At 39.2% G+C, this 19,295-nt stretch overlaps 1 protein-coding gene across 1 annotated transcript in view; it reads right to left on the reverse strand.

Moving 5' to 3' along the window:
- The window catches only part of LOC126353876 (agrin-like), a 342,153-nt gene that overhangs the window by 182,668 nt on the left and 140,190 nt on the right, over positions 1-19,295 (reverse strand). The window contains exons 7-10 of the mRNA XM_050003066.1: positions 16,913-17,027; positions 16,347-16,607; positions 2,102-2,500; positions 1,220-1,372 (exon numbers count right to left, since the gene is read on the reverse strand). Of these exons, the coding sequence (XP_049859023.1) occupies positions 1,220-1,372; positions 2,102-2,500; positions 16,347-16,607; positions 16,913-17,027 (928 nt within the window). The remainder of the gene's footprint in view (positions 1-1,219; positions 1,373-2,101; positions 2,501-16,346; positions 16,608-16,912; positions 17,028-19,295) is intronic.

Consider the following 19,295-nt stretch of genomic DNA (forward strand, 5'->3'; position numbering starts at 1 on the left):
TAAACACTTTAACTTATTAGGAAACACAAAACAGTTGTAAGCTATTAAAATCTTTACAGGAAAAAAGCCTGCTACATCTGCCTCTTATTTAATTGTCTAAGGTTATGGCAAACAGAATGAAATGCAGAAGGCAAAAATTTACTGAAGTGTATATCCAGTATTAGATAGTTAAATATACATCATAATTGGTTTGCAATTAAAATTAAATAATATGACAGAACATTTTTGAAGAACCATCCAAATTTTGTTTCAGTTTTCTCGTCCATCTACTACAATGTAGCTTCATTTTGTAGTTACTTTTATTATTAATTTACTTAGTTCCAATTTATTGCTGTGAACTCTCTGCATCAGGTATGATAACAGCTTACATTTAATAATGAAAAATGATTTGTTGATAGTTTTACAGAAAGTAGTGTCTGAAAGGAGTTAAACTGACTGTGTGTTCCAAATTTTTAGGGAACTAAACCATGAGTAGAATACTTTACAGAGTTTTGTGAGAGATACAAATAATTTATTCTTTCAATCAAAAATATCCTGATCTGCTAGACTGCACCATTGCTCAAACCTTCTTCAATCCAACATTTTTGTCTTGGTGTTACTTTCTTCAGTAGCACCCTACTTGAATTTTGAGGTATAGGAGATTTGAAATATAATGTGTCCTAGCAGTTCACAACATTTTAAGTTGTATGGAACAGCTGCAGAAGCTTAGACAAATAATTTATCCTTAATTCTTATACAAAGACATATTTACATTCATTTTCAGAATATACATAAATATGTTCAGTCATAATTATTATTTGTATTTGTATTACTCAGTAACAGTTTCACAATCAGTAGAGAAGATTCAAAAAATAGTTTTTCTACTACGATGTCCAAATTCAGCTACCATCAAAATGTACAGTAATTTATGTACTCCAGATACTGTAAGACTTTTGTATTATTTGACAGTAACACCATGTAAATCACAAGTTCAAATGTATTTACTGCATATGAGCAACACAGGCCAATATAAAAGAGGTTATGTTTGAAAGTGAATGCATCTAATATGAACAGTTATGACACATGATGACCTTATACCTACAAGACTTCATTAAATCCATTTCTTGTTTATTTCATAATTAGGAAACAATGAGAATAGGTTTGACATTTATAATATGTCTGATAACTGACACCAGAGATGTATGAATAGAATTTTAAACAATTTGGCCATTAATCTTACCCTTCTTACAGCAGCGAGCAAAGTATGGTGTCTGGTGGCAGTAACTGCCAGCAGGACAGTCCTGCCTTGAAGGGCCACTGCCACAATCATATGCCATACCAGTAATGGGATTCATCAAAGGGGGTGCACCATTGCATGGCTTAACTTTCATTCCTGCAAGCATTTCATTTTACTGTTTGCAACTCCTTTTTTGATATGTAAAACATGCAATTCCAATGATAATCTGTTTTTCTTTAATAAAAAATCAAATGAATATGTGCTTATCAGTCTGAAGTGTATTTTATGAAAAGACAGCAGCATGACTTTTATTACTACCAATTAGATGGAATTGAATCATTTGTTTCTCTACTGCTATGTATAACGATGTTCTTCAATGAACATATGAGTTACAAAAGTAAATATGCAACAGAGGATCTGACCCACAGAGATAGAGAAGAATATTAACGAATGAAGTAAAGAAGAACAAGAGGGACAGATGACGAAGGAGGTTAACTAAATAAGCAAAAGAAAAAAAAGATTTTTCCAGTATTAGGAGTCAGCTTGGATCAATTGTTTTTCTATGCAAAAGAAAGAAAGTAACTTCCGTGGAGGTGTTGAAACATGAATCTCCAGAGAGATTTTGTTGTACATCTTTCACTGAAAGTAAAGGATGAAAATATTGATATGATTGGAGAACAGGGGAAATCCTTGTTGTCTTCTCATTGGTCTGCACAGTCTGTAATACATAACAGTTTCTGTCATATGATCCCACAATCCAAACATAAAATGTATTGTTTTGAACAAAGAATGGTCATCCCTAACTACTCTACTGACAGAGTACCTCGTGTCTTCTGAAAGATACAAATGTAGAATAAAGCAATAGATATTTATTGTAAGACCAACCTTGACAGAGATCCATTGGTCGTAATCTTAGTTCTTCTTTACGCATACAAGACTCCATTTTCATTTCACACAAGGATGGATATACACGTTTGTCTGAAGCACATACTGGCTCTCCCTTTTGCAAATGTCTGCAGTTAAAGTCACATTCACAGTGTGGATGACCATCAGATCCAATTTGACATTTAGCATCAAAATCACATCTCACATCTTGGCACATTTCCTCCTTGGCAAGTCCTGGTTTCATCAACAGGCTGAACATCTTGGTGTTATTTTTCCTCTCCTGGTTGACTGAGTTGCTCAAAATGCTATTTTCATGATGCAACATTCTTTCATTTTCACTAACTATGAATATCTTCTGACGGACAGGACTTTGGTAAAATGAAGGTGTTGTCATTGTTGCTAGAGAAAAGAAATAAATTTTGTGGAATTAGTGTCAAAGGTGCCATATTTTGCAAGAATATACACAGAAGACAGCATGTGTTAGTTATATGTACAGGCAATAATGAACAATGCAACATCAAACATTTATACATACCAAAATGAGTAAGCTATGCAAGTATGAACATTACAGAAATTCCTGAGTAATACAAAGTGAGTCAAAAAGGACTTTACAACTTTGGAATGGTATATAAATTTATTTGAGATAGCTTACAGAATTGGTATATGTGTCACTTTGTAGCAAACAACCTCAAGTTTGATTCATGTAGTGCATCGTACCCCATTCTGCCACCAGGAGTGCCAGTGTAGTGCACAGTTCAAGCGGCTCCTTTCAATGATGTGGAGAATGCTCTTAATGTGTTTTAGTTTCATGAAACAAACTCTGCAACAACTGTTCAGTGTAAAATCCACACTGAACATGCTGAGGAATCGCCAAGCAGGCCTACAATTTACTCTTGGCACAAGAACTTTGTTAAGACAGGCTTTTCACTGTGACATGATAAATCACCAAGTCACCTGCATGTTGATGATTATGTTGTACAGGTTAGGGAGAGCTTTACTTGCAGTTCACAAAAATCAACAAGACATGTGTCTTGTGTGACTAATACTCCACAAAAGACTATTTGGTGAGTACTGCATATATGTTTGCACTTGAAAGGAGATAGATTCACAATGGTGCGGCACATTAGTAATGCAGGTAAGGTTGCTTGTGGGGAATTCTGTGTGGAAATGTTACATCAGACAGAGGGCAACAAGACATACCTGAAAACAATAATCTTCGATGATGAGTCAACATTCATATCAGTGGCATGTGAACACCCACAACTGCACAGTACTGAATCTACACTGCCAATGCACAAGTTACACCCGATTTGATACAAAGAGTGTGAGAAGAAATTGACTACCAGTGGGATGTGTGCTGCATCACAAATGGAAGACATATCAAATCAAAATGACACTTGACACTTTTATGTGAAACTTGAGGTTGTTTGCTACAAAATGACATGTCTACTGATTCTGTAAGTTGTCTCAATAAATTTACATATAATTCCAAAATTGTAAAGTCCTTTTTAATTCGCCCTGTACCATAGGTGAGTTGGTGTAAGTTGATCCCTGACAGCTGCAGTGGGTTTGGCACAGCAGCTTCACACGGCTACCTTAAGCAGTAACATAACAAAATTTCATAAATGTCTCTATGGAAATGACTAGGGATTGTCACATTTTTTTAGATTGATGCTGTTCTCACCTGCAGTTATTAGCACTTCATACTTGAAAGCTGGTAACAGTGCTGCAAGCTGTTAGGGATCTTCTTATTCCATCTTGGCTATAATTTCCATGCATTGTTATATACAAAGCTCAACCTTTACCAAATCCAACACTATCAGCATGAGGAGTGGAGGATTTTAATGTCAAAAGTTGAGAGACTAATAACCTTTACAGATATAAAAACTGCATCAGAAGGATACAGAGTGAGTTTTATACTTGACAATGATATCAAACACACAGTCTAAAAGAGATTCTGAGTGGAATATTTTGCCTCTGGTTTAAGTGCTCAGCTTGTTCAATAACAATTCTACACACTCTAAAGATGCAAGTCCATCAATAGATGAGATTGGAATTATGGGCGCACATTTGGCAGCAGCTAGTTTCAAATCAATCGTTGATTCCTCAGATTTACATTTCCCCAATTTTCACATATTATTTCCAGTGACTTTATGCATTCAAATCACTTTCTCGTTGCAAACTTAGTTAATTTACTTCCTATAATGACATCACTTTTGGTAGAACAGTAAATATTATTCAATAAAATAAAAATTCAGTATTTTGGCAATCGACCTTGCTGCCATCATCAGGTAAACTGATGTACTGCCAAGGGATGGCAGATGTGAGGTATATATCAGATTCCCCCTCCCCATGCCGGGGTTAGATCCCTGGCTTGTGGCCCAGCATCTGCGTATCACTCATAGGTCAGCACCCAGGAAGGTTTGCCAGCTGCGTTTTGGAGATTCCTCCCCCTGCCCTTGAAGTCAGTACATTCTGGGATACTTCTATCTTCTCCCTGATCTCGGTAATGGCTAGTTCCCAAGCTTGGTTAAGGGAATAGCTGCTGTCACAATTCAGTTCAGGTTTTCTTACTGTGATATCTATAGCTTCTTTGATGATACAGTCCCAATATTTCAAAGTCTGTGTTAGGAGCTTGGTCTTGTCATAATCCATAACATGAAGTTCTGACAGTCAATGCTCGCAGATTCCACACTTATTAGGCTGTTGCAATCTCGTGTTCCATTGGTGTTCACGGCATCATTCTTCAATGGTGCGAATTGTCTGACCTATGCATTCCTTACCGCATTGGTATGGTATTTTGTAAACCACTGATTTACGTAAACCAAGGTCGTCCTTAACACTGCCAAGAGGTGCTCTGGTGTTAGTTGGAGGGCAGAAGACGGTTTTTACTTTATATTTGCGTAAAATCCATCCAACATTTCCCGATAAGGTCCCACAAAATGGAATGAATGCCATGGCCATGTTTTTCTCAGGTTCTTCATTAGTTTCAGCCAGTTATGTTGTGAGTGTTGGAAGTAGAGCATCCTGGATTTTCCTTTCCTTATAACTGTTTCTCAGAAACACAAACTTCAGATGGGCTAATTCTTGTTGGAGCCTGTCCTCGTCAGAGAGGGCAAGAGCTCTGTGTAAAAGAGTTTTTTGCTATTGTTCTTCTGAGCAGGGTGGTGGCAGCTGTCCGTGTGTAGGTATAAGTAAGTGTGAGTTTTCTTTCTGTAAACACTGTGCTCCAACCTGCAGTCATCTCATGTTTTGATGAGAAGATCCAAGAAGGGGAGCATCCCATTCGATTCTACTTCCATAGTGAACTTGATATTCTTGTGTCTTGAGTTGAGATGTGCGAGAAATTCCATCAACTGTGTCTTCCATGCGGCCAAATTACAAAAGTGTCATCCACATATCTGAAGAAACAGGTAGCTTTCAGATGCACTGAGTCCAAGGCTTCCTCCTAGAAATGTTCCATGTACATGTTAGCAATGACGCTAGAGAGAGAACTCCCCGTAGTAACACCTTTGGTTTGCTCGTAGTAGTCACCGTCAAACAGAAAATATGTTGACGTTAAAACATGTCTGAACAGATCGGTGGTTTTCTCATCAAATTTCTGGCCAATGAGATCCAGAGATTCATGTAACATAACCTTAGTAAACAGTGAAACCACGTGGAAGCTCACGAGTATGTCAGATTCCTTAATGTGAGGTGGTTGATGCCTCCCAAGAAATCCAAAGAGTTATGGATATAGTGTGTACATGTCCTCATGTGAGGGATGAGCAGTACCCTTGAGGTCCTTGGGGAGAGGATATGTCAGGGCACCAATATTGCTGGCAATAGGACATAAAGGGATGTGTTCCTTGTGAACTTTCGGTAAGCCGTACAGCCTCAGAGGATCAGGGGCCCTGGGTTGTAACTTCTTTGTGACCTCTTCAGGGAAGCCGGAATCTTTAAGAAGGGGCAAAGTTTCCCTTCTGACACTCTCGGAAGGATTGGTGTAAATCTTGCGGTATGCGGTGCCATCTGGCAGGTCCCGCATCTTCCTGGTGTAATCCTAGTAGGACAAGATTACCATAGCGTTACCCTTGTCTGCCGGTAAGACCACTATGTCTGGATCTTCTCTTTGCATCTGGATGGCCACCCTCTCTTTTTTGGAAATATTCAGTTTCTTAGGTCTAGTTCTAGTTATGGCCCTGCAGGTTTCGCGATGCACCTCTTCCACTGCCTCAAGTGAGAGTTGAGCCGCTGTCTGTTCAACTGCACTAATGATGTCAGTGATGGATGCATCTTTAGGTGTCAGAGCAAAGTTCAATCCTTTCTTGAGAATGGAGATCACTTCACTATCCAGTTCTATGTTCGAGAGATTGATAATTGTTTCCCCCTATCTTCAGAACTGAAGCGGCAAGTTGTAGATGTAGCTGGAGGAGAACTCGCCAACTGCTTCAATTCCTGGACCTGGGATTGGGTTGATGGTGTCACATGGGCCCCATGCATCTGTGCCCAAAGGAAGTCCACCAGACAGATATCCAAGTTTGAATGTACACTGGAGAAATGGCCCTCTGAAGAGGTCACAAGAAAGTTACGACTCAGGGCCCCTGATCCTCTGAGGCTGTGTGGCTTACTGAAAATTCACACGGAACGCATCTCTTTATGTCCTATTGTCAGCAATATTGGTGCCCTGACGTATCCTCTCGCCAAGTACCTCAAGGAGCTGCTCAGCCATCACATGGGGACATGCCCACATCATAGCCGTAACTCTTCAGATTTCTTGGGATGCCTTAACCACCTCACATTAAGGAATCTAACATATTTGTGAGCTTCGACGTGGCTTCCCTGTTTACTAGGGTTCTGTTACCTGAATCTCTGGGACTCAACAGCCAGAAGTTTGATGAGAAAACCACCGATCTGTTCAGACATGTTCTAACATCAACATATTTTCTATTTGGTAGTGACTACCATGTGCCGTCCAAAGGTGTTACTATGGGGAGTTCTCTCTCTTCCATCATTGCTAACATGTACATGGAACATTTCGAGGAAGTAGCCTTGGACTCAGCGCATCTAAAACCTACCTGTTTATTCACATACGTGGACGACACATTTGTTAGTTGATCACATGGAAGAGACAAGCTGACGGAATTTCTTTCACATCTCAACTCAAGACATGAGAGTATCAAGTTCACTATGGAAGTAGAATCGGATGGGATGCTCCCCTTCTTGGATCTTCTTGTCAAAACATGAGATGACGGCAGGTTGGGGCACAGCATGTACAGAAAGAAAACTCACACCAACTTATACCTACACATGGAGAGCTGCCACCACCCTACTCTGAAGAATGGCGTGCCAAGAGGTCTTGTACACAGTGCTCACACTCTCTCTGACAAGGACAGTCTCCAACAAGAATTGGCCCATCTGAAGTCAGTGTTTCTGCAGAATGGTTACAAGGAAAGGAAAATCCAGGATGCTCTACAGCCGACACTTGCAACACAACCGGCAGAAACTAATGAAGGACCTGAGGAAAACGTGGTCATGGAAGTCATTCCATTTTGTGGGGACTTAGTGGGAAAAGTTGGATGCATTTTATGCAAATATCAAGTAAAAGCCATCTTCTGCTCTCAAACTAAAATCAGAGCACTTCTTGGCAGTGTTAAGGATGATCTTGGTTTATGTAAATCATGGGTTTACAAAATACCATGCCAATATGGTAAGGAATACATAGGTCAGACAATTCGCACCATTGAAGACCGGTGCCTTGAACACCAATGGCACACGAGATTGCAACAGCCTAATAAGACTGCATTGCCTGTCAGAATTTCATGGCATGGATTATAACAAGACCAAGGTCCTAACACAGACTTCAAAATCTTGGGACTGTATCATCAAAGAAGCTATAGAGATAAGAATAAGAAAACCTGTACTGAATTGTGACAGCGGCTATTCCCTTAACTAAGCTTGGGAACCAGCCATTACCCAGATTAGCCAGATTAGGGAGAAGATAGAAATATCCCAGAATGTACTGAATTTGAGGGCAGGGGGAGGAACCTTCAAAATGATGCAGGCAAACCTCCATGGGCACGGACCTACAAGGGAACACCCAGGAGCTGGGTTGCAAGCTAGGCGTCGAACCCCGGCACGGACGGCCAAGAGAGCGCCCGTGGCGCGGACAGCGGAGGGAGTGCCCGAGGGAAGGGTAGGAGGAATCTGATATATACCTCACGCCTGCTGTCCCTTGGCAGTACATCAGCACACCTGATGATGGCAGCAAGGTTGATTGCCAGAATATTGTGTCCTTTGTCACTCACACCAAGCTGTTCACCTGAGATTTATTTCATCAACATTTAGAGTTGTGTACTGGTGGGATGGTGTTACATCATCGGATACAGTTTGTACAGGATTAACATCAGTGCACTGAGTCAGCTGCACGACTGGGCTGTGGAACATGTTCTGGGCTAACAGCTTAAAGGTGATCATATTGAACTTTAATGATTTCTAATGTTTCATATATGTCTTTGTCATATAGACATATGTTTTTAGGGCTCCAAACCTTAACCAATAAAAACAGAGCCCTTATAGGATCACTTTTTTGTCCACGTGTCTGTTTGTCTGTCTGTCTGACAGTTAAAAATTCTTTTTCTCATGAACATATAGACATATTAAGTTGAAATTTGGTCCCTTGGTGGTATAATAAATGTAAGCTTCTAAGTCAATGCAATCAAAAGATATGACAATTTATGTTAAATATTTTGATATTTGTAAACTCACTCTTCAAAACATACAGGGTACTTCCCATATGTCCAGAATCATGAAATTTGGTAAGAAGCAAGGTTGCACAGTACAATCATTGCAAAAAATTTGAAAATTGTTAATTTGCAATGATACATATGGAAAAAAAAGTCTTTTTTTAACTGTCTGACTGTCTGTCTGTACATCTGTTAAGATCGCTTTAGCTCAGGAATAGGTAGTAGACATATCAGCTTGAAATTTATGTCACACACTGAGATCTTTGGCCCTTGGTGGTGCAAAATTGTTAAGCTTGTAAATCAATACAGTAAAAAGGTACTGCTATTTACGTCAACAATGTACGAAAAGACAGACTGCTATTTACCATAATGAAGACACGTGAAGTTGCAGACAGGCACAATTAAAAGACACATACACAAAGCTTTTAGTTGCACCCTTCATCAGCAAAAGAGAAACAGACACCATTCATACACACAAGCAAGCACATGACCACCAACTCTGGCACCTCAGGCCGGAAGTCTGGCTTGAGCTGCCTACATTATTGATATTCCTATGTGGAGTTTCCATTGTTTCATTTACCCATTTATGCTACATATTTTGATACTCACTAACTCACTGTCCTATAGGGTACTTCCCGCTTTCCCATTGATCTATAATCTAGAAATTTGGCAGAAAGCAAGATTTCAGAGTAAAAATGCTACATATTTTGATACTCACAAACTCACTATCCTATAGGGTACTTCCCGTCTTCCCATTGATCTATAATCATGAAATTTGGCAGAAAGCAAGATTTCAGAGTAAAAAAAATGCTAATTTGTAATTATGTCAGACACACAAAAAAATTCTTTTGTCACTTGTTATCTGACTTCAAACTTGAAATTAAAACATTTTCGAAAGTCTTGGCATCCCCAGGACTGATATCTTGCCTGTATCAATTTCAATGGGGGAAAAAAAAAAAAAACAACGAGATTCTCAATTCCTGGAATGGTTGAATTGTCTATACACAATTTGTACTGAACCCTCAGAGCACTAATCCTATTCAAGCTTGGCCAATTTTTTATACTAAATATGTGCTGAATTGATTGATTTGATTTGATTTTAAAAGGAGAGCTAATACAGCTTAGGTCTAACCCACCACTGCCTGCAACTGAAACTAGGTTTATTGTGGGGTATCGCTCCCTGTATATCCAGTAAAGCCAATCAGTGCCCTTGAATAGTGCAAGGAGTCCCTCTACCAGTTTTTTGTTAGACACAATTTCTTCAGGTCTAGTTGTCCCAAAGATTCTGTATCTTTTACTCTCCAATGTCATGCATTCAAAGATTAGGTGTGATGCAGTTTCCTCACCCTCATCACAGATCCTACATTTAGGGTCCTCTTCCATTATACCCATTGTGTGTGGGTGTTTTTTGAAGTTCCCATGGCCAGTCATCGGTCCAGTCACGAGTTTGATCTCTTTCCTATTCAATCCCAGGATCACAGAGCTTCTTTTAAAACATGGCTTGGGCATCATTACCATACCATGTTTTTGTTTATGGACCTTGGTCCAATATCCTACATGCTGTTTCCTAAGCCAGTTCTGTAGTTCTAATTTGATCATAGCCTTGGTGATTGTCAAGACAGGTTCCGGTCCAGTAAATGGAGTTGTTGCGTCCATCCTAACCAATCTATCGGCTTGTTCATTGCCACAGTTCCCTGAGTGGCCAGGGACCCACACTAGGTACACCCTATTACCTCCCCCCAGCTCCACCAGAGCCTTGTGGCAATCTGCAACAATCTTAGATCTTGTTGCAGGAGCTGCCTATGATTTCAGGGCTGCCTGGCTGTCTGAATAGATGTAGATTCTACGCTCATTGTAGCACCTACTCATATTCTCCTCCACACATGCCCTGACTGCAGTAATTTCGGCATGGAATACAGAGGCCAGTTTCCCTAGAGAGATGCTGCTCTCCAGTCTTGGCTGAATCCCGTTCAACCCTGACCCAACGTCTTTGAACTGTTTTTGACCCATTGGTGAACCAAACGATGTCCCCCGTACGGTATCGAACTGTTTTCTCCCACTGCTCCCTACTTCCAATTATTATGTTGTAAGGGTTGCCAAAGCAGTTAGGAGTTATTATATAGTCAGCGGGCATTTCCCCAGCCATACCTATATTTACCTCACTCACTATGTTAGCGTGTGATTCTGGATATCCAAATGAGACCCAGTTTTGGCCAGTTTTAAGTCTGTATGCCCCAGTTGCTGCCTCCATCTTAACCCAAAGGTGGAGGCATGTCCAGCATGGCTTCCATTCCAGTGGTTGGTGTGCTGCTAATTCCGCCCGTTATGGCTAATCAGGCCAATCTGTGCACCTTTAGCAGCAACCCGTTGTTCTACCTTCTTCCACCACACTACGGACCCATAGGAAATCCTAGGTCTAACCACTGTGATGTATATCCAGTGCATACCCCTGGGGCTGTGCTGAATCGAAATGAACCATCTCTTTTGGCACAACTTGTACTTAGTAGTTCTGAGAGAGACATGTAAAATAGTTTTGAAGCCTAGGATAGTATTGTTCACTTTTGTATGTGTCATTTGAAAGTGCAGCATATTTCATCTCCTGAAGATAAGTACTATCCAGTAATTAAATTTTGCAATTTCAGTAATATATATATATATATATATATATATATATATATATATATATATATATATATATATATACACACAGAATTACTAGCTTTCGCAACCGATGGTTGCTTCTTCAGGAAGGAGAGGGAAAGACGAAAGGATGTGGGTTTTAAGGGAGAGGGTAAGGAATCATTCCAATCCTGGGAGCGGAAAGACTTCCCTTAGGGGAAAAAAAGGACAGGTGTACACTCGCACACACACACACACACACACACACACACACACACACACACACACACACACATATCCATCCGCACATACACAGACCAATGTGGAAGTTTCTTTCTTTCTGGACATTGCTTCCATTTTGTGAAATATTCTGTTTCCCATGGAGAAGCACATGTGCTTGGAAATGAACAGGTTGACTAGACCAGACTTGCATGCGGAGTTTCAACGAAGCTCATAATTTGCACCATTGTCCCCAGAACTGATTGTGGCCCTTGGAAGGACTGAACCAGAGACTTTGAAATTTCAAAACTACGTAGAACAAATAGTTAGGAACCTCACTCATGATGGAAATATCTTGATCTAATGGGAACAAATAGACCTGGCCTCTTTGAGGATGTCCACATCAAAACTGGTATCAGTGACCATGATGTGGCTGCGGCAACAATGATTACCAAAGTACAAAGGATAACTAAAACAAGTAGAAAGATATATATGTTCAGTAAACTAGTTAAAAAAATCAGTAGTATCATTCCTCAATTAGCAAGTTGAAAGTTTCAGCACATGTCAGGAGCATTTAGAGGAACTCTGGCTCATATTTAAAAGAATATTGACCATTCACTGGACAGATATGTACCTAGTAGAACAGTTCATAATGGGAGGTAACCTCCATGGTACACAGTAACTGCAAAGAAACTTATCAAGAAACAGATTGCTCCATAACGGGTGTAAAACATAGCATAGAGTTACAGATAGAGATATGCTGAATGGAGTATGTATGGCTGACAAGAGAGCTACGTGTGATGCCTTCAACATCTGCAATAGCAGAATATTGTCAAATGACATTTCACAAAATCCAAAGAAATTCTGGTTACATGTAAATGCTGTTAGTGCCACCAAAGTTAGTGTCCAGTACATAGTGAATGAGACAGAAACTGAAACTGAGAATGCAAAGCAAAAGCCAAATGTTCCTTTACAAAGGAAAATCCAGGAGAATTGCCACAATTTAATCCTTGTCCCACTGAAAATTTGAATGAAATAAGTAAAAATGGCGTTCAAAATGTTTTGCACAGTTGTTCCTAATTTTATTATTTTTTGCAGGAGGAGAATGAATTTTTTTGGTGAAGATACTTGGAACATTTAGCTATACATTGGTATATAAAAGTATTTTCCTTTATCTACATGTGAGCCATAATGGCAACGGCTTGCGGCAACGGTCGGTGACGGAGTTCCTCTTCAAGACCAGTGATGACTCTGCCACACTGATTCACAGGAAGTTGCTCCCTGTTTATGGGAGGACACAGTAGATTCCAGCAGAATCCAGTGGTGGTTGCAGAGGTTTAAAGAAGGTGATTTCTCTCTACTGGACATTTGTGCGAGGGTCTCATGAAGACCTTTACTGAAGAGTGGAAACAGTGTTTTGATGGCATCATTACCCAGGACGAAACATGGTTGTTTTGGTATGAAACTGAGAGCAAAACCCAATCCATGGAGTGGCGTCATCTGGGTTTCCCCGGAAGAAGAAACCAAGACTTTTACGAACAGCAGGCCAAAATGTGACGGACTCCTTTTTCTGGGATCAGTGTGGTGTCATTTTCATTTACTTTTTGGAACCTGGCTTTACAATCAACTGGGACCATTACTATTTGTTATTGGACAAGCTGTGATGTGCCATCAAGATGCACAGACCACAGTTTCAGGATCATTTCATCAGACTACACCCCAAACAATGCCAAACCCCATACAGTCCTTATGACGCAGGAGAAAATCATGGGTTGTTCCTCATCCTCCCTACACTCTGAGCTCTGTCTGATTTTTACCTCTTTGGTCATCTAAAAGCCCACCTGCATGGTACAGCATTTGATAGTGAGAAAGACCTTATTTCCTGTGTCAAGAGATGGTGTAAAAGTCAATCCCCAGAATTTTACCAAAGTGCATTTTCATCATGGAAGGAACGTTGGGCCAGACGTGTCACAACTGATGGAGGCTACACTGAGTAGGCTCAATGTATAGCTAAATGTTCCAAGTATGTTCACAAAAATTTTCATTCTCCTCCTGCAAAAAATTAAAAAAAACTTTTTGAATGCTCTTTGAACTAGAGTCAGTGGTGTTGAAAAACAGCTGAAATAGTTGAAACTGAACAAATCTCCAGGCCCTGATGAAATCCCTGTCAGATTCTACACTGAATTTGCAGCTGAGTTAGCCCCTCTTATAACTATAATCTACTGTAGAGCCCTTCAAAAGGACGTGCCCAGTTCATGGAAAAAAGCACAGGACTGTTTGGTAGGAAGGACACAGCATGTTATCTTACATGGAGAGTCATTATCAGATGTAGAAGTAACTTTGGTGTGCCCCGAGCAAGTGTGTTGGGACCCTTGCTGTTCATGTTGTATATTAATGACCTTTCAGACAATATTAACAGTAAAATCAGGGTCTTTGGAGATGATGCAGTTATCTATAATGAAGTACTATCTGAAAGAAGCAGCATAAATATACAGTTGAATACTGATAAGAGTTCAACGTGGTGCAGATATTGGAAACTTGCTCTAAATGTTCATAAATGTAAAATTTTGCACATCACAAAACGAAAAAATGTAATATCCTTTGACTATAATATCAATGATTCAGTGTCGAAATTGACCAACTCATACAAATACCTGAGTGTAAAACTTTGTAGGGATATGAAATGGAATGATCACATACGTTCAGTTGTGGGTAAGGCAGGTGGTAGGCTTTGGTTTATTGGTAGAATACTGGGAAAGTGTAATCAGTCTACAAAGGAGATTGCTTACAAATCACTCATGTGACTGGTTCTAGAATCCTGCTCAAGTGTGTGGGACCCTTACCAGATAGGACTAGCAGGGGATATTTAACATATACAGAGAAGGACAGCATGAATGGTCACAGATTTGTTTGATCTGTGGGAGATTGTCACAGAGAAGGAACTTAACTGGCAGACTCTTGAAGACCGACATAAACTATCCCAAGAAAGTCTATTAACAAAGTTTCACAACTGGCTTTAAATGATTACTGTAGCATTATACTACAACCCCCTACATATCGCTCCTATAGGGATCATGAGGATAAGATTAGAAAAATTAGTGCATGCACAGAGGCATTCAAACAATCACTCTTCCCGCACGCCATACATGAATGGAATAGGAAGAGACCCTAATAATTGGCACAATGGGATATACCCTCTGCCATGCACCTCAAGGTGGTTTGCAGAGTATAGATATAGATGTATAAATGAAACACAATCTTCCACGCAAACAAAAAAAAATGCCTCTTTCTTTCTTTTAATCATGGTCTTTGTAAGTACATTTGTTTGAAAGAACCTTAACCCTCCATGCAAACCAAAAATTTCTCTCTTTTTAGCTTATGCAATTCTGCTGTTTATAAAATACTGTACATAATTTTTATGGTACTATATGTTACATGTAGATGATATATAGACAGGAGTCCAGCTACTACTACTACTACTACTACTACTACTACTGTAGTTTTTTGTTGTTATAGTCTTGCATTCTGAAGAGATGTTTAATGCAGCTCTCTATGCTAGTCTATCCTGAGAAAATCTGCTTGCTATAGTCAAGCCTTCATCTCCCACTACAAATCCCCCTGCCCCCTCTCCCCCACTTTTCTCCATTACCAAACTGATGATACCTCGATACCTCAGAATGTGTCCTATCAACTGATACTTCCTAATACTCAAGTTGTACCACAGTTTTTCACCCCAGTTTGATTCCGTAATTCCTCATCAGTTACCCAATCCACCTATGTAATCTTCAGCTTTCTCATGTAGCATCATATTTCAAAAGCTTCTATTATCTTCTTGTCTGGACCATTTATCATCCATGGTGGCTACACCCCACACAAATACTTTCAGAAAATAATTCCTAAAACTTAAATTTATGTTTGACATAAACAAATTTCTTGCTATGCATAGTCTGCATCTATTTAACTAACTGGTTTTTGGCTTCCAGGTATAAAGGTAAATATGTGTGACTGAATTTTGTGAGATCAAAGATTTCATCTATGTTCATCCAACAACAACATATACACACAATGACAGATGGTCTGGCAGAAGCGAGAGAGAGACAGTCAATCTGTAAAGTAGGAAGAAGATTATTTTATTTTTAGTCCTCTCATTTAGTTATAATCTTTTTTCTGTCTTATATATAATTTTTCTCTTCTAGGACTTGAGAATTCAAATTTACAAAAGCTGGAAATTCAACATGATTCTCACTTCTGTCTCAAACAGCATTAATATTCAGTAGCTAAAACATGGACATCATAAAGTTAGAAACATGGTTGAATCCCAAGATTTGACTTTCTTTTAAAGAAAGAGAAGAGGAAGAAGAAAACTCCTACATCAGAGAAAGACAAGAACCAAGGAAAACCATGTGGTCACAAGGTACTGTGGCACAGTGCCTGACCAGAATGTCATTAACATTGGGTAAGTGACAGCTCCTTCTGTTACTTAACTTCTCAGGTTTTCAAGGCTCATATATTTCTGGATCCACATACTTACTAATAAGTCAAAGGATAGGTTTCCAATGAATACATAGGATTAACATGCCTGCCGTACCAATGAGGCTAGATCTTGATTTTGTTCTATTATGATATACACACTGTACCCAGCATTATTACTCATAATACTTTTAGAACATTTTTACACTCACTTAGGATTGCTGCTGCTGTGTAACCAGCTCGTTCTCTACATTCTCCAAAGAAAACAACCCTAAGTGGTGATGAGCCAACAGGCTGAGAACAGGAGGCATGTCTCATTTCACACTCATTAGCATATGTCTGCCCATTTGAAGCACAGATTGGTTCTGATCGCTGGAGAGGTGACAAGCTACTGTTGGTGCAGTTGCTAACACAAGTGCATTTTCCTGATTCACAGTGGGTACCAAGTTCACATTTTATGCCTTCACACAGATCTGGTAAAAGAAAAGCAAATTTATTAATCAGATATAAACAAAAATTATTTTGAGGACTCTGTATTGGGTACATGTACAAACCAGTGCACCAATTTATGTTCACAAAACTAAGTTTAAAGTCAGCAAAGACAGGACATAAGTCCAAGCAAAAGATTTTACATGGTTGAAGATCTTAAATTTTTTAAGAAAAAACTACACACGTGGAAAATATAATTCATTAAATTCTGTTGTTACAAAAGTGATCTAGTAACTAATGTGGAATTGCTTCTACTTCAGAGTGTACAGGATCTTTCATATATTATTACCACAAGCTCCTCTATAAGCCACAGCAAGAGCCTTCTGAAGCTGACAGGAACTTCTCCTCAGCTCACACTCATTTCTGTATGTGATGCTGTCAGTGCCACAAACAGGAGCTTCCAACTGGAAGAGAAAAACTTAAGTCAGATAACAATAAAACAAATACATAAAAGTAATTCTCCTATTCCTCTTATTAATGTTAAGAAGCAGTTGATGAGACTTCTGCCATTTTTGAATTAAAGGAATGATTCCAAATGCCAGCATATTACTACAGCCAACACTGTGCGGTAAAATGTGCACAGTACCTTTCTGTTAAATACATAAATTGTGTTTGTTTGTTTAGGAGTTGTGAGGTTACGATATTGATTGAAGCCACTAGAAGTCAGTGTTGTCACACAGAGTGCAATGGCACACATATTAAAAAGCAACAATAGGACAGTGAGGCAACTGTCCTTGTAAAGTACTGGAATCTATGAGATTCTGTACAAGCATATGTTAAATATAAGTCAATGAAATTGCAGTGACAGAGAAATCGAATTTAAAAATTGTGATAATGGTTTCTTTCTTTTTTTTTGTGACAGTAGCATTCTGTGATATGTTAGTCAAGGTAATAGCTATTAGACTTCTAAATAAAGCAAAGTGTTTTCAGAGTGTCTTTCATTTACCTAGGGTCACACTCCATGTCCAAAATCTACACCCTACTAATGAGAAGAGCCGTATTTATGACAGGGATTTTGCAGGATGCCTGAATGGCAGTGGCTTAGAAATTATTATCAGGTCACCAAAGTGTACATTTATGGTGATTCAATCTGGTATTAGCTCATGGTCCATTTGTATGTTGTAAAATGAGAAGCACTCTCTACCTTGCAGTTCACAGTGGGTTGCAGAGTATGTAGGTAGATATAGATTTAAATGTAAAGGGATCAATTAGTTGATGAATTATACTGCCAAAAATGTTTACTTTTACAACTAGACACTGCTAAATTGAATAAAAGTTAAAAAATATTGTAGTATATGGTGATAGTAGATTATAGGTTTGTTGCAATTGTTCATTAAATGTAGGACATATTCCTAACACAAACTCACTGAAGAATTTTTGTAAACACTCTGTATATGACCTAGAACACATAGTCATTGTAATGGATCAGGTGACAGTTTAATACCAAAAGCAATGGTAAAAATAAACTTAGTTTGAAAAAGTCATACAAAAATGTCTCTGCATTAGATGAATAATGATAGTATTACATTACTTTGAGGGATAACTAAAGTATTAAAGACCGTTTTTGATCTTGTATGTAGGCACATAGAGAGGGGAGAGACAAAGGGGGGGGAGAGGGAGAGAGAGAGAGGGGGGGGAGGGGGGGAGGGAGGGAAGGAGGGAGGGAGGGAAGGTGGGAGGGGGAGGGAGAGAGAGAAAGAGAGAGAGAGGGGCAGGCCACAGGAGGGGGAGAGGAGGGAGAAGGAGATAAAGAGGGGGGGGGGGGGGGGGGGAGGGTTGAACGATTTAACTATTGTAAGAACTTTGTCTCTCAAAATTGATCAGTAACAGATAGCTTGCTTAAATTTTTGGTGAACTTACACACACATCTCCTTAATGGAAACATCATGGAACAGTCTACAATGAGTAATAGAAAACACTGATTTGGAGACAAATAAATGAGTGACTCTACACTGACATCATAAGTTGGCTCCTTCCAACTATTAAAAAAAAAGTTGCACAAGAAATACGGCACTTACGAACTATGAGGTCATTAGAAGTGGAACACTAGCTACACTGGATATGGTGGGAAAGTACATCAACTATGATCTATTGAAATGAACCATTCCAGCATGCTCATGCAGTGATTTAGGAAAACTACGGGAAACCTCAATCAAGACGGCTAAATGGAATGTGATCACACTCCTCCCACATGTAAGTCCAGTGTATTAATGCCTAAACCACCTTACTTGGTGCTAATTAGCAAGAGATTATGCCTATGACAGAAGATGCTTTATGCATAGATGCTTTGAGAAGGAAAATGTGATACCCGTGACAACCACATCGTGCATACTAGAGACAACTAAGTATATTTCCATGAAGTTCTACAATTGCCAGTACACCATGAACAATAAAAGGAAGTTGTTTTCCTGGAAGAAAATACTGATAAATGTACTTCTACAGACGAAATTGTGTCTTATGCTGCAGACGAAGTTAATTTCCTGAGTATCATAGCATCATTAACAAGGAAAAACTGCTCATCTGAGAAACATGTACATAAAGTTGTGAGCAACACTAGGAATCTCTAGAGTCAATTGTCATCAATGCAATGAAATCAGTGGTGTCATATTCAGGTTTCACTGATGAGGGTACACAATAGGTTAACTTGCTTATTTTTCCTGTGAATTTCTGTT

The sequence above is a fragment of the Schistocerca gregaria genome, chromosome 3 (genome assembly GCF_023897955.1).
Source record: "Schistocerca gregaria isolate iqSchGreg1 chromosome 3, iqSchGreg1.2, whole genome shotgun sequence".
NCBI classification, from domain to species: Eukaryota; Metazoa; Arthropoda; class Insecta; order Orthoptera; family Acrididae; genus Schistocerca; species Schistocerca gregaria.